General features: G+C 39.8%; 2 protein-coding genes across 5 annotated transcripts in view; one reads left to right on the top strand and one right to left on the bottom strand.

The window, feature by feature from the left end:
* The window catches only part of ralgps2 (Ral GEF with PH domain and SH3 binding motif 2), a 66,508-nt gene that overhangs the window by 13,425 nt on the left and 36,403 nt on the right, over positions 1-16,680 (bottom strand). The window lies entirely within an intron of this gene.
* On the top strand, positions 26-14,422 carry angptl1a (angiopoietin-like 1a). The gene is made up of 6 exons (XM_017407215.3): positions 26-333; positions 9,458-9,705; positions 9,821-10,435; positions 12,668-12,861; positions 13,781-14,051; positions 14,132-14,422. Exons 2-6 carry the CDS (start codon positions 9,516-9,518, stop codon positions 14,317-14,319), a joined length of 1,458 nt encoding a protein of 485 aa, XP_017262704.1. The 5' UTR covers positions 26-333; positions 9,458-9,515; the 3' UTR covers positions 14,320-14,422.

The raw sequence follows: 16,680 nt of genomic DNA, 5'->3' as shown, positions 1-16,680 counted from the left end.
ATCCTTTGTGAAAAACTGAAGGCATCAGTGGTTGGAGCACAGACGGCTGGAGTGGCCGGCTTTTGAACCATGCCCCTGCCTGAGCCCCAGGACAGCTAAGACTACAGGGAGGCACATCTTTGGGAAGTGGGGCCTTGATTAAATCCTTGCGACTTGCAGCTACATACGGGACAGAGGGAGCGAGTGGAGGGGAGCACCTTGGAGCACTGGGACAAAGAGAGACAGAGAGATGAGTCCTGAGCACTGCGACTCAATGAAGACAACACACAACATACACACATGAAACTATAGCTACAGGAAAACATCAACACTCACTACTGGAGTCAAAAAAAGGTAAAATTAACTTTGTTCTATTGTGAATTTTGGGTTTTGGAGCGTGTGGATGTGTTTCTGGCAATCTGATGTTTGTGTGTGTGTGTAAAAAGTATGACTGTGTGTGTGTATGGGCAGCTGTGAAAGCTCTGGCTCAGAGGTTAGGACGTTTCGTGACTGAAAGTTGTAGCTGTGGACAAAAACCATTTAGCAACGCTTCTTTGGCTTTCCTCTCCGGTATTACTGGGATTTTCTGGGTACAGCATGCAAATAATTAGGTGCACAAACTGTAGAGCCAGAAATGATATATTAAAAAAAAGAAAAAAGTCCATTGTAATTAGATCCAAGTGAGCAAAGCATTTAAAGTCTTGAATTTTATTTTATTTTTTGCACTCTTTTCTTACCTGGAGAGAAACAGAAAGTTGGACAGAAAAGAAAAAAGTTGAGGGAAAGGAATTCCAGCAACAAACACACTTGAGGAAGACTGATCTAATCAGATGGAAAGATTTGATCTCTGGAGGCAGGCTTGTTTATTTTGTCTTAGGTTTTGGTTTCCTAATACAGCTCCCTCCGAGACTGAACTCGAGAAGGAGCTGATTTCACCTAGTGACGGTTTTAGATCAATGGGTCTGCACCTAATGAGGAAGTGACATGTCTCTCAGCACACTCCTAGATATACATACAGATGAGACACAGAGATACAGCGGAACTTAAAAAAAGCACAATATTTTATAAAAGGGGTATTGGGAAGTTTGATAACAGACTGCGAGCTTACGCTAAACATATTCTTTTCCATATATACACCCCATGGGCACAAGATATCTGAGTCACAATCTTACTATGACAGCAAAAGCTTTTGAACTCCAACACTAGTCTGGTGATCTTCCATATCAAATACCTTCAAATGTTTCCACTAACATCCTGGAGTGTTGGTGAGGTCTGTGGAAAACATTCTGCTCACTACCAAGCCACATCTGTGAATGGTGTAACCGACCATGAGAGACACGCACAGTCCTTCAAAAAGTCATAGCTCGAACGAAAGGGCTAAGAAAACATTTCACAGGCGTCCTCGCCTTTCCCCGGGAACAATAAGTCATGATATCAATAACTCAGGCTGGAACGAAGGAGAGAAGGCTGAAAAGATGAAGAGGAGGCAGGAACAGCTGTCTGAGACATGTCCAGAACATTCCACGCTGGATCGCCAGTGACTGGTTTTCAGATTCATCTGAACCTCCAGGAACGGGGATGGGGAGATAAATAATGTCATTCGGACCAATCCTCACATGAACTAACCATTCTCCTAACCTTCCACCGCTGTTTAATGATTTTTCTACTTAAAGAATTTAAAACTTCCTGGAAAGTCCAATAAAAGGCAGTCAGGTAGGACATGCTGTCAAACTCAGCTGCCCCGTGGTAATTTCCAGCTGATCCGTCACGGACTTTGTTGTAACATAAATGTTAGACTGTTAGCTCATCCAGCTGGCAACAACCAACTGTGGGTTTCAGGCAAAAGGCATGAAGCCACTCAAAATCTACATTTAAACCTTAGCCTGTTTGCCACCCTTCAAAGCACAAGTAAAACTTAAGCCTGTATTGTAAAATAAGCTGTGAAACACTGGAGTTGAGAACAAACCAGCAACAACTAAAATACCAAAGCCGAATTTGTAGCAGATGCATAACTAAAGTCCATAACTACAGCATGAAGCTTGTTTTGAATCCCCTTAATGAGGCCTTGGTCGCAGCTGAACAGACGGGGTCACAACAGGAGGCAGGAGGTCACCCGGGAGGTCGGGGTAAACAGACAGGAGTTGTAGAGGCATGCAAGTCAGCAGAGCGATTGGGCATGAGGGTATAATGCCGTTCGAGCAAATTTATGTGCTTTTCTGTGTTGATTCGGCTAATAGAAAGCATGTGTAGACTGATGCAGGAGCTTAAGGCTGAGGTGTGACTCAGAGGAGAAATAAATACCAACAAAGAGTATGTATGAGAGGCTGCAAGTCATCTCCTAAATCAAAACATTCAAAGTATCCAGCTGAACAAAATGCAGGAACTTAATGCTCCTTCCTGGCTCTCCTCTCTTTACTGACTCTCCTCCAGCTCTTTTTTTTTTTTTTTGATAAAATGCACCATTTGTTGATTTGCCTAATATTCCCATACCAGGTTATTTTAAGAAACAAGCCACCTGCCACCCTTGGCAAGATATTACGCAAGCAGAAAATGTTTAAAACATTGCATGAACTGACCGGATTTAAGAATTTGTAATACAGAGTGAAAATAGGGAAGGGTAAGTGTTTGTATTAAAACGAGGGATGGGAATGGGTGTCATGAAGTGATGGAGGATATTGTTAGAGAACTGGGAAGTCCTGGTTTTGACAAAGACGGACGGAAAAAATGGCCTTGAATGAACTTTGTGTCCTCGAACACCACACGTACTGTAAAATGTATAGTTTTTGCATTATATAGGTTAGTGCATGAGGAGAAAAAAGGGGGAACACTTTTCCTACAAAGGCCAATTGATTGCAGGGTTTATGGAGCTCACGAGTGGGTGGGTGAAGTAGAGGAAGGGTGGGACTGCACACTAATCCCACGTATAGACCTCTGACCCCAACATCAGCCCACATGTTTAGAGTTTCTCTACAGAAAAAGCAAAACAGATGGGGGCCCTGTGGGGCCTCAAGGGGACTTTGGGGTTTATGCTGTGGAGGTCGATAACTCAGTACCTAGAAAGCAGGAGATGGGGAAAAAAAATTCTTTGAGGGTTGGCAATATTTCTTACCCACGGGGTCACTTCACTGTAACTTGATATTCTTAAATATAACTCTTGTTTTATGTTAAAGCCTTAGAGTAAATATATCTAATTCTCTGTTTCTAATAGGATATATTCCAACTCCATCTTCCAATAATGTGTTTAGAGGAGTGGGGTTAAGTGCTTCCCTATGGTCCCTACAATCAACTGGAAAGAAGAGATTTAAAAAGACAGACTACATAAGATAAATATTATCCATTTTGAACAAACTTTATCCTAGATATTTTATTAGCCCCTCAGGAAATTGTGTCAGCTGCATTGAAAAGGGACATTATATCTCATTTAAATCAGAAATGCAGAGATATTTAAATACAGCTCTTTGTATTTGCCCTGATTTCCACTTTCAGATTTTGGCACTGGACCACATAATAAACAAATTAAACAGAATCAGAACGCTAATATTGTACCATGGTGTGGCCGGAGGCAATGTTTGATCTCTGGAAGGTTTGTTCGTTCTTGTTAAGGAGGATTTTATGTGTTTTCCCTTGCTTTTATTACTCCTCAGTGTGTGTGCTGTTGTTCTTTTGCTGCCAATAATTGTTTTATAATGTCCGCTGTTTAAATGCTTTGAGTCCAGTCGTGCTGTGTTCTTTGACTCTCGTTTTCACTTCAGCTTTCTTTTGCAGGCTGCCGAATGTATTAGCTGTCATTCCCTCTTGTGGCTCCATTACCAATTATTTTTGAACAAACATAAAAAAAGAAAAACATATAGGAGTAATAATGATGCTAACAGGAACTAGCCGGTGACGTCAGTATGGATGTTCAGTTGGAAGGAAGTTGGTGTCTGGTTGAGGATTTACAGCAGAGTTGGCTCTAATCCACGTGGTTATGTAAAGCAAAGATGCTGTTTATTGTTGCTGCTTCAATGCCTACTCTTTTCCTTTGCTCGTCTCCAGTTTATCTGTCCTTTCTTGTTATTTTATTTTATTTCTTTGACAAGTGATGATGTGTTCTGTGTTTCAACATTTTTGGACTTGTTGTGGGAAAGTCTGAGGAGCAGATAAGGGAGTGGAAACAGGGGGTTTTGAGACCGAGAAATACGCTCAGTGTAAAAGTCCAAATAAATTTCAGCCAAGTTTATGGTTCCTGCTTGCTGCGATCCTTCAGGCAACCGACTGACTCATCAGAAATTGTAAATCACTGCAGGAGACCTTGATACTGTGAGCACGGAAACCAACAAAACACAGACATGTTTTTGGCAACCCAAAAAGCCTCGATCTGCACCTCAGACTCTGATAAATGCATCCAGTCCAGTAATTCTTCAAGATCCAAACACATATTATTCAAGTCCATTAACAAAGAAGGCCCTCCTAGCTGAATAATATGGAACAATTGTTTAAACTTGTCTAAAAAGGCAATATGATGAGTCCAACCTATGTTGAGTCCATCTTATGTTGTATTTTTACCGTCAGCTTCTCTACAGAAACCAAACGTAATGTACAATAAAACAAAAGTCTCAAATAAAAACCTAATTTCTTAATACTTTACTTTAAAAGATTATAATATGGTCTCATTTTAAGCAATCTCAGTCAATGTTTTTTCTGCTTTCTTAAGGTCCTGATTGTTTTTTGTTTTACTTTAGGTGTTTTTACTTATTTTCTGCCAAGTATATGAGCATATTTGTTTGTTTGTCAAGCCACCTAACTTATGAATCAGTTAGACATAAAAACGCTCCTAAACTTTAGAAATAAACCAATTTTGTTTTAACACACAACAGACAACTTGGCAAAGAACCAATTTGCAGTTGTCTCTTTAGGCACTTTATTACCAGCAGCTTGTCACAAAGACAATTTGTTCCTGTTTCTTTAGCTGAACCAATGAAAATACCAAAGACAACACAGCTAGACATATAAAATAGTACTTTAGCACCCACAAGGTAATTCCTAAAGAGCTATAGCTAAAAGAAATTGACTTATAGTAGATGATCAACTGAAGGACGATACCTCTCATGGGTCCTGTATCAGATCTTTCCTGGATTTTTTCTTGTCCTAAAGACAAGTCTTACAGATACTATTCATCTACTGTAAACATATTTTTTAGTCTGACATTTCTTCTTTTGTCCTCATCATGTGCACTTTCTTCATTTTTAAGCACAAACTGCATTGTACGTTGTCAGTCAGATACAAGAATTGAAAAACAAAGCAAGTGAAAAAGCAGCCAAAGCTTAAATGTTGAAACGCCTTCAAAAAGTCTGGAGAAATATTGATGAAGACCATATTACAAGAAAGTCTGGCTTCTTTGAGGAAACGTACAAACAGTGGTGGTTTAACACTTCAGCTGTGTGCTGTATTTGTTACAAGTATAACATCCTAAAGAGCAAACCTAACACCCACTTCGTCTCTAACCAGACACCTGCGGTGAGTCAGATTTCCACGCAAACAGTTAAAGCTATACGTATATTAATCAATTTGTTCAGGTAAAAAAAATGATATCTGTGTTTTAATGGGCTTTTTGCCAACACACACAGTGTAACCTGAAGCAATCAGAGCACCATATGGCTGTCTGTCTGGGGTAACAACCAACATTCATAACACACTTTAAACAATCATTTCGGAGCTAATTTTTCCTGTCTAGAAGTAACGTAAGCAGTCGTTCTGCTAAATGACTTCTCTGGTCATTTTCTTTCTAACGACATGCAGAAAATAATTATATCAGTTTCCTACTCAGGCACAAAGCTAATTAGGATTAATGCACAGCATTGGCTGCCACACAAAGATCCGAAGTAAACGAAAAACGGTTTTCTTCAACAGCGACTGCAGAGTTGCAGAAAATAAAGGAAAGCCAAACTCGATCTGAAGCAGTTATTCAGCCTGACATCTCTTCACATTTGGTGATTATGGATAAACACGTGAGCCAATAACGGGCACATGTGGAGAGACAAACAACTTTGGAAGAATATTTTTGTTTGTGTGAAGCAGTCCAAATGTCTGTCAGCATGGCACCAAGCTCCTAAATTATCGTCACATAAATAAACCAAAGTCATATTCATAAAGAAACAGATGGGTTGTTCATCTCAAACAGGAAATCATTAATGTAAACACAATAATCAGAAACCACAAATCACAGTGCAGTTTAGCCAGAACTGAATACACAAAATAAGCTTTTGGAAGATGATGGTTTAATTTGGTTTAGACAGAGAAACAAATGCGCCCATGTTCAACCAAAAAATGATTTCCAGCTGAAAGAGTGTGTGTGGTAAAATAAAAAAATAGGCTCTGCATTCAGACCGTTTCTATTATGACCAGAAGAATACAGCAGGGAGAAAAAAAAGCATAGAAAGAAACAAAGAGGGGTGCAATTATAAAAGCTGTCGAACACATCTCCTCACATTTAAGATTTATTACTGAGTGAGGACCCAGTGGAGCAACAGAGAAGACCTAAAAGTTCAAAGATGTTGCCAAAGCACAAGCCAGGCTAAGTTGGCTGCTGCAGATCCTTTTTTCCAGACATTATTTCACTGGTTACACATGAATATTATGAAAATAAATAAGCTGTTTGTCAGTAAAGCAGAGCCAACATGAAATTTAATAAATTACATCAATGTTGGAGGGGAAATTTCGTTTCAGTTTCTTTTCTTTTGTGCACGGCTTCCAGTGTATGCTTCCAAAAAGCCTTTATCTACCTGCAGTTGAAAATGGTGACACAAGTAAAAAAAAGGAAAATATTCATAAAAGAAGGGAGAAAATAGAAGGGAGTTTACATATTAAATACACATTAGATAAAAATCAGAAAAACTGAGGGATTGGGAGAGTGTATCTGCCTTAAGTTATGCTTGTGACTTCAGGCCAGGATGGAGAAAGAAAAAAGGGGCCATGACCCATTTTCTTTCACTCCTAATCTACTACTTTCTGTGCAATTCTTTCAGATCTTTGTGCTTTGTTTCTGCCTTACAGCCCATCACTCCCCATGCAGTATCTGTACACATTGCTCAGTGCTGTCCGACAAGTTCTGATGGGAAAATTCCTCTGAAGCAATTTACAATATAAATAGTCAAATGGCAAGAACATATTTTATTATTAGCAACACAAACCAACATCCAGCACTTCTAGATGAGAGCAGAAAGCAAACGTTTGCATTCAAACAAGCTTGAACCTAAAGATCCACTTATATATAGAGAAAACTGCAAAGGATTTTGATTAAAAGACTGTAAGAAATTAAGCACAAACTGAACATTTTAGTGTTTCACAGCTAAACATGGACTCATATCTCGATGCAGAATCTAAAAAAGGACCAGATGTACGCTCCTGGTGGCAGGATTCACCTGCAGCCTCTGCTGATGCAATACAATCTGTCAGTCAAGCTCTGCATGCACATAAATGGTCAAATTAAATATCCAAATTTATTTTCAAATGCATTACTCAGTTCATAGAACTCATTTTGCTATTCTGTATAACAATGTAACGCACTTGCACTAAAAGGTTTCAGATAGGTGAGAACTCTTTGTTTCCTTTTAAATAACGACAATGGTACGAATAACCGCAGCAGAGTTTATTTATTTATCTGATTTAGATTGAAAAATGAGAAGTTTCTCTGTCTGTTTTGAGGAAACTGTGTAAACTCTGTAGCACCGTGACACACAAAGTGACCTCAAAGCGTCTGGAATGTCTTTGATATGTTGCGGCTCCATCAAAGAGATCTGGACCGGTACGCCGAGCAACGACCCTGGAGGAAATTGCACTCGAGAAGACGGGAACGACGCAAGACAAGAGGAAAAGGAGGACAACCGTATCCCAGTTTTAGCTGATGGATGAGCTGCAACTCTAATGGTCCTGTTCATGAACGCAAACTTCTACCAGCAACAGCACAAAGTCAGCCTGAGCTTGAGAAGAGAGGACACAGCGGAGGATAGATACTGCTGATGCTGCTGTTAAAGTCGTTAGCAACTCTCACTGAGGTCAGCTAGGATACAGTACCTGGTTACGCTGTCAGACATTCTGACTGCTGGGAAAAAAAAAACCCAGACCATGAAAGAGAACGTTTCTGGACAGTCATGCACATACATAGTACTTAATCATACAAATAGATGCACAAAAGCTTACACAACATCAAGAGTTCACACACAGAGAAACTGCAGTACTAACTGTAATCCCGTCCCCGACAAACATTGTTCCAAGTGACATAACTGCCAGAATTCCTGAAAAACCACAATGGCGTCATATGAGAGGCACACGGGACCCGAGTTACAGGGTGGAGGTATACGGACTAGAGATGTGCCACAGAAGAAAGCAGTGACTGTGAAGGGTTTTGGAAGGAAAGCCTTCACAGCTGTATAAAGACGGGTAAAAGTCCCATCCTTATCCAGATGGAAGTAGCAATGTTAAAATAGATCAGTAACAAATCTGCCTTTTTTCTGTTCTTATATGTTAATGAGAAACAGAACTACAATAAGTGGACAATAGAAATGAGACTCCAATATGCAGAGTTACTCCTAAAACATAAAACAGGACTGAAAGCAGTTCTGAGCTCTTTTTCCTTTGCTTCATTTCACACCCCTGTAGTGACTGTCTGCCAGTGTGCCTTTCAAGTGTAACACAAATAACACCTCCTACCTAACATCCATGTAGGTATTTTTTAACCTGTCTTGCAGGAAACTGCTTTGGAATTTGGGGTCAGTATATTTTATAAGAGGTGGGAAATGAGCAAAAGTCTACTGTGACAATAAGTTTAGATCTTTTTGACCGAACTGTAAAATAATAACCGTGGAATCGTGTATTTTGCATGCCAACAATGTCGATGATGCTTAAAATTCTTGTTTTAGACCAGTCTGGTCATTTTCATGTGTGCTTGGAATGAATTCGGCCTTGGCGTAAAGACAATTTCCTAACAAGTTCTGATGTAGCAGTCAAAACTATTTTACCTGGAATTACTTTGTAGACTAAAACAATATTGGCCTCTACACTGAAGGAGACAAAAGTACAAGTTTGTTAAAACAAAGTAAGCCTTTTTTCCAAAATAATAAAATAAAAATTCAATGCAAGGCCAAAGACCAAAGATAAGTAGCAGTTTGTATTAGAGAAAAAAACCCAACTAAAAATAGTACGTGTCAGCTGAGAATCTATCTAAAACAGACCTCATCTGGTTTCCTTGATAAGAAAAAATCATTTTTTTCTTTTCACATAAAAATCTACAAAATAAAAAGACAACTTCCCTGCTGCATCCTCTTCTCAACAGATACTTATTTTTAGTGATATTTTACAAAGTACCAAATACCATTTTATTCAGGTTTTCTGGAGGTCTGCTCTGGGAAAGCAGACAATAAACAACTTTTCTGGCTTTATTTCTTTACTTGGTCCATGTTTCCTTAACAGCTAAGGTCTTGTTTTTTGTTTTTTTTTGCAGGAAGGCCTGGAGGGAGCCCCAGTAGCTGTCCATCAATCCATCAAGCCAGCCAGCAGCAATGCAGGGGCTGATTTGGAGCCTGTGTGCCGTTCTCTTCCTCTGTCTCTGGGAGGAAAGTCACTGCAGGAGCTCCAGGGAAGCCCGGAGGACCAAAGAGCCTTATCTGCAGAGGACTAAAAGAGCTCCTGTGGACCCTGATGCTAAAAAGTGCTCCTATACCTTCCTGGTACCAGAGCAGAGAATCACTGGTACAAAAAAAATTTACTTTTTTAAAATTTTTTGCTTCAGTATAATAAATATTATTTCTTTACATAGCACCACAAAAAAGTCTTATTCTCCTAAATAAATCATTTCTGTTTTTAGGCCCAATCTGTGCGAGCACCACGGGCCCTGAGCCAGACAAAGACAGAGTGACCCGTATGGACATTGCAGATGTGCGGGAGGTTCTCAGCAAACAGCGGCGTGAGATTGAGACACTGCAGCTGGTGGTGGAGGTAGATGGTAACTTGGTTAATGAGATGAAGCTGCTGCGAAAAGAGAGCAGAAACATGAACTCCAGGGTGACCCAGCTCTATATGCAGCTGTTGCATGAGATCATCAGAAAGAGAGACAATTCTTTAGAGCTGGTCCAGCTGGAGAACCGTGTCCTGAATGTGACCTCAGAGATGATGAGGCTGGCTTCAAGGTACAAGGAGCTAGAGGCCCGGTTTGCCACAATGGCTGGTGTGGTCAACAACCAGTCCATTCTCATCTCTGCACTGGAGGAGCAATGCCTGAGGACGCTGGGACGCAGCGAGCTGCCCCCAGTTCCTCCTCTGGTTCAGGTGGTCCCGGAGAATATACCAGTTGACAACCGTTTCACCAATGAGATCGTGACAAAGAACCGGGCCTTTCCCCGAGGATCACGCAGAGAGTCACCTACTGCAAGCCCCTTTGGGATTGATCCGCCCCCACCCCAGGGAACACTTACCTCCGATGGTATGTACCGGTTTTAACCTGACCAGTGGTCCAATAAATGTTCGAGGTCAAAAAACAATCAAGAACAACGGCTGTCTAAAACATTTGTCTTATTTCTGTAAAAACTACTTAAGTACATTTACTGAAAGTGAACTTATTGATCACAACATTCAGTATTTCTCTAGCACAGTTGGCTTTTTCTTGGCACACTAATGTTACAGTGAAATCATGCATTCCTGTGTCCGCACTTGGCTCTCTGTATTGGCTACACGCACTGAGCGTATGTACCATATTAGCGAGATGTGGATTCAACACAAAAAAACTTCTTAGAATGGACACACACACACACACACACACACACACACACACACACACACACACAGTACTCCAAGGCTTTGCTCAGGTTCAGTATATTTATAGAAGGCATGCAGACACAAAGGACTCTAAAACAATGTGCAGATCTGAAAATCCATATTAAACCGTTGAAGACTGACAAGGATCCTCTCCAAAGCTACTGCTTATTTCCCTATACTTAACCCACTCTGACATCTGAAAATCGTCAACTTCAAGATGAAACCAATTTGCAACTTTAGAATGGTACCTGGAAATAGTTCCCAAATCGTGATTCAGACAGTTGTGTTTTGACTGACGATTAGATTATGGCGGGGAATGTTGACAGAACCCAAAAGTGAAATCACTCATAACAATGTTCAGACAAAAAGAGGGGGAAAAGTAAGGTCTGTGTGACTAAAAGAAAGAAACCTAATTTGGAGAAAAATGTGATTTATGGAGAAAAAAAACATCTATATACAATTATTATTTTTATTTTAGGAAGGATATATTTTAATTAAATTTTACAAGACAATTTCTAGGTTGTGGGTCAGATTTTGGGTTAGTCAAAAATAAATTTTCTGTAATTGATATAATAACAGAAAACATACAAAAAAAGATTTAAAAAAGCAGACATGTTTTTTAACAATGATGTAAGGCAGGTGGAAGCTCAAATACTTCTTTGTAGTAATAAATGAGTATGTTAATGTAATGACCAAAACTGTAGATGCATTGTCTGTTTTTGCTGTGGGATATGTTGTTTAATAATAATTGTACTAAAAAACCTTTAATTGGTTCCAAAACTGTTATCCAACTTTGAATTAGTTTGATCACCCAGGACTAAAAAAGTGTGAATTAACCCAAAGTGGGTTTGGTTTATTTGTTAGTATTTTGCAGCCAATTCTTGAGAAACCTGTCAGTGAATCACTTGTTTTCAGAACAGTGAGCCATCATCACCTTCCAGTGATATTTAGCTCCAATAACAAGCAGAAGTAGAGGATGTATTATAAAAGCCTCAAAGATGAAAACAACAGGTAGAAGTGTGGTGAGATGGGGAAGTGGCTAGAAGAAGTATAATGGTAGGGTGGCAAGGACTTTACTTTGATGAATAAAAAGTCCAAAAGCGAAAGAGAGACACTGAGGTTATAAAAACATAAACCTTGTGTCTTCTTTTCCTCCCCATTTTACTAACAGTTAGGATATATTTGGATATATGGATACATTTTCCAACAGACAGTGAAAAGGCAAACCATCACAGCCCCATAAATAGCTTATTTTCCATGTAGGTTCACTCCTACTTTAAATACACATTACCTAACTACTGTTTGGTCTAGCTCATTGCTTTTAAAGCCACAAAGCATTGCTTGATTCATTAAAGGACCTGATCAGATTTGATGAAGGCATCACTAGCTAAATGTGCTGGGAGGTTTTAAATTTCTGTTTAGGGGCATTACACTGGGTCTCAGTGTTCTCCTACACTGTGCTAAGAAAACAATTCACAAAAAGGACCGGAGGACCTGGAGGTCCCCCCCCAACACTAGGCATGTGTTCATTAACAAGTAATTACATGGAGAGCAAACGGAGGAAATATGCCGCGTCTAAGTTCAGCTGAAGATGAATATTCAGAGATGAATGTAAGTGTTCAGATGCAAACATATGCACCTTCAGATTGCAGAGGTTTTGGAGGGTCAAAACAAAAGCAATTATTTCCAGGCTCTTGGAAGAATAAAGTGGGTATAATTTAGTCAGACTGACATAAAATCAACTGTCTCTTTCTTGTTTTGTTCATCTATTTACAAGTTTGTTTACCCATAAAAAACAAAGCTGAGATTGAATTTGTTTTTTGCAATATCCAGCATTTTGCATTTGAACGATTTGTGCAAGCCATTATTTAATTTTCTACACCCATCTGCCCAACCCCAGGTCCCTTTAAGGATTGTTACCAGGTGCGACAGGCGGGCTACACGACCAGTGGCATGTATCTGCTTAAGACGGATAACAGCGATCGACTGATCCAAGCCTGGTGTGACCACGGACTCGACAACGGAGGATGGACTGTTTTGCAGAGGAGGAGAGATGGCTCGGTGAACTTCTTTAGAAACTGGGAAAACTACAAGGTAATCTCACTGAAGGAGGAAAAAAAAGGTGTTGTGTTTAAACGATAAACACAAAAGTCAAAAAAAAAAAAGGTTTGGATTCCATCAGTCACTAAAAGTTGGTGATCTTGTTTATATAGCTTTTACTCGTCCCCCTCTCAAGTGACCCAGTCTAAGCAGTTCATTTTTGGGTCAGTAAGCAAGAGTTTGCTTCAATAGTGTAAACAGCTTAGTGGAGGATTTTCTCATAATGAAGTTGTAGCCAAGAACTGTACCCAGGGACCCACATACATATAAACACACTAAGAAAGCTGAAAGAGAAAAGCAGCTCTACTCTCATCCCTACTGGTAATAATCCCCTTTGTCTTTTTTTTTCCCTCTCGTGTCTCAGATTTTCTTTATAAGATCCAGGGTAGAGAAACTTGTGAGGAATAATGACAGAAGACGTCAGTGCATAGTTTCAAAAGTTGTGAAGAAGTGAAAAGACAAAAGCTTCCCCTCGGGGATACAATTAGATGTTGAAATCAATACTTATAAACTGGAAAAAAGACAGAAGCGAGTCTGAGCAGATCTGTACTCGCTATACTCAACTCTTCATTCAGCCTCAGCCAAATCGCCGCTGCCTCAGCCAGTCGTCTCATTTTTAAGCGAGAAGCCATGGATCACAACCCTGGCACATTACCTCAATTTGAAGCCCAGTTGATCTCATGGTACTTGACTGCAAGCACCAAGCTCATCAAAAAACACTGACATTTTATTTACTCTGATTCTGCTTTAGCGTTTGTTTGTTTTTTTTAACATAAACCACTTTTGTTGACAACGTTAAAATATCATTTCAGTCAGCAAAATCACAGAATTGCTCAATAGCTTGCAATACTAAAGTGTGGTGTCATTTAAACTACGCCAGCAGTAAACGTGGTGTGTTGCTGGATCTTTACAGAAAGGGTTTGGCAACATTGATGCTGAACATTGGCTTGGGCTGGAGAATATCTTCAGTTTGGCGAAACAGGGCGACTACAAGCTGATGATAGAGCTGGAAGACTGGACGGGGAAGAAGGTGTACGCCGAGTACAGCAGCTTTCACCTGGAGTCAGAGAGTGAGGGTTATAAGCTGAGACTGGGGACTTACCAAGGAAACGCCGGGGACTCCTTCAGCAGTAACAACGGCAAAGCGTTCACCACACTCGATCGAGATAAGGATGCTTTTACTGGTAGGTGATTGTTTTAGTTAAATAAACTTGTAATGGGACTTAGATTTGTCTTCTGATATTATTTTTCCCTCTCTCTCTAGGCAACTGTGCCCATTACCATAAGGGTGGCTGGTGGTACAACGCTTGTGGTCAGACCAATCTGAACGGAGTCTGGTACAGCGGAGGAGTTTACCGCAGTAAATTTCAAGATGGGATCTTCTGGGCGGACTATGGAGGAGGGTTTTATTCTCTCAAGTCCGTCCGCCTCATGATCCGACCAATAGACTAAAACTTTGAATTGCAGTTCTTTTAAGTCTGCTTGATTTTATGCCAACAAATAATTTATATTAAAAAAAAAAAAAAAAGAAGGCAGAATTGTGAATCTCTGCCGTTGTATAATGGAGCCTTGTAAGAGACAAGGGCAGGAGTCTAAAGCTAGACAATAACTATTCCAGGGTTCTGCACAGCGGCTGAAACGAAGACTGATCACTTCGCTTTCCGTAAGTAAATGCCCTCCAGTAATGGCTATCCAGCTCCCTGAGGCCATGCAGTATTGCTCTCATGTGTCTAATTTCTGAGTATGTAATAAAGGGAAATGGTCATTGTCTACAAGCATGGAATATCTTTTTGAGCAGCTAATGTTGGCCTAAATGAAGTGGCGTCTCTCATACCAAGAATTGGATATAATCAAATGTGTAGCAACATAAAAACTGATGCAATCCAAAGTTATATGGTCAAAAAACTAACAATGAAAGGCAGCCATTGTTCAATCCACTGTCTACTTGTTTGTGGAATTTTCTTGACTTTTGCCTATTTTTTTCCCCTCATAACCCTCAAAAGAGAGTAAACTCATCCATCTCTGTGTTTATCTGTTGTGCATAGGGCTGAGCTGGCTTTGGTTTGTAAATATTGTTGGCTTTTTTTGTTAAAGTTAATTTAAAAAAGGGGTGATTCGACTCAGGTCAAATGTTCACAGTGTTGTCACTCTGCCATCGTTTTGTTTTTTTAATCACTGTATTTATAATAAGTATAGTCAGTCCTGAAAACGTCATACTTTTTCCTGTACCAGCACAATTTTTCATACATTTTTATCCCATATAAAAGAAGTACATTAGCGACACTTGAGCAGAGGCACACAGAACAAATTCAGCGTGGATGTTGGGTTGACTTGTGGATGGAGAACATGTAACGTGCCAGCCGTACAAGAAAAAATAAATATTTTTTAAATAATGACATTGTTTCTCACTTTTTCCTATCCTGAAACAAGAACATACGGCACTCAGTAATGATAAAATTACTCCAGCATGAATTCAAAATCCAAAATCTTACCATGTAAAAACTAAAAACTAACAGTATTATGGTTAATTTAACAGTGGTGTTTGATCTGAAGATGTTGAGATTTATTAATTAAACCATATGAGGAGAAAAATCATTAACTCTGACCAAATGTTGAAATCACACCTTTCTATATCAGAAAGAGATTAAACAAATCAGAGGTTTGAGGGGGGGAATACATAAAACTGAAAAATGAGAACTGCAGAGGAAAATCCAACTATATCAGAAACAGGCACGGATTAGGAAGGACATTAATTGTTGCCGCTGTGAAAGAATTTTGACTAAAACGAAAGCAGAAAGAGACATTAAGAAAGATAAAGGAAGAGACATCTGGAGAGGATTTGGAGGGGAACATTTCACAAAAAGCCACTGAGCGTGTTGATAAGCATATCCTGAGATGATGTTCTCTTCTAGACATTTTTCTCCAGAGGCTGTGAAAGTTGGAATGGATAAGAGTTGCTTGATGCCATAACATCATAACTAGAACCCAGCTACAGTCAACAACTTGTGGCTTTAATGGTCTCACTAACTGAGAACCAACAAAACTGACAAACCTGCTATGAAGCACCCGAAACGCTGACAATCTCTACAGTCCCAGGGTCCAGGCTTGGCCAGGGCAGGCTGAACTGGTTCGTGATACATATTTTTGTCTTCTGTGAGCCAGCTGGCAGGTTTTTTTGATCCGAGACAACCCTTTAATCCTGGTGATTTCCATTTGATTGGGTATTCCATAACAACCACAAGTTAGCATAAACAGCAAGAGCCGCTCTGCTTGTCTGCGGCCTTCTGCAAAGTCTTTTTCCACTGAGAGACACCAAACAAACAAAAACAGTGCATCGGCGTGTCATAAAGTACAGTGACTATGAAACATTAAAAAGTCACATTATTAAAACAACCCAGGTGAATCTGTTTTTTTACTCATTGTGTAAAAGAGAAAAAAGGTTTTATTTCAACAACTGCGTTTTTTTTTTTTCATGTTGTGGAAAAACGATCAACTGTACGTGCAATACTTCCAGTAATCCTTTTCTTCTCATTTACAAAAAGGACTATAAATTAGATTATGAGTAGTGTAAAAATGCTGCTTAAATTGTGCAGTGTGTGGCAGCTGACACTGATGGAGAACTAAGTCTACTGCTGTGAAGCTGCGTTTCCAACCTGTGCACTTTCGACAAGGTGAAAGGACAACAAGCTGGAAAACATTTTGTGTTTTGCGGTGCCCAATGTTTCTATGGGCTCTTTGTTTTCATGCGATTTACTACAGAGTGGCTCATCGGACCACGAAACAAGCAGGCACTGTGGTGAGCGCAGACAGGGG

Source organism: Kryptolebias marmoratus, linkage group LG24 (assembly GCF_001649575.2).
Source record: "Kryptolebias marmoratus isolate JLee-2015 linkage group LG24, ASM164957v2, whole genome shotgun sequence".
Lineage (NCBI taxonomy): Eukaryota > Metazoa > Chordata > Actinopteri > Cyprinodontiformes > Rivulidae > Kryptolebias > Kryptolebias marmoratus.
The sequence above is the reverse complement of the archived record's forward strand: the minus strand, read 5'-3'. Positions and strand labels throughout refer to the sequence as shown.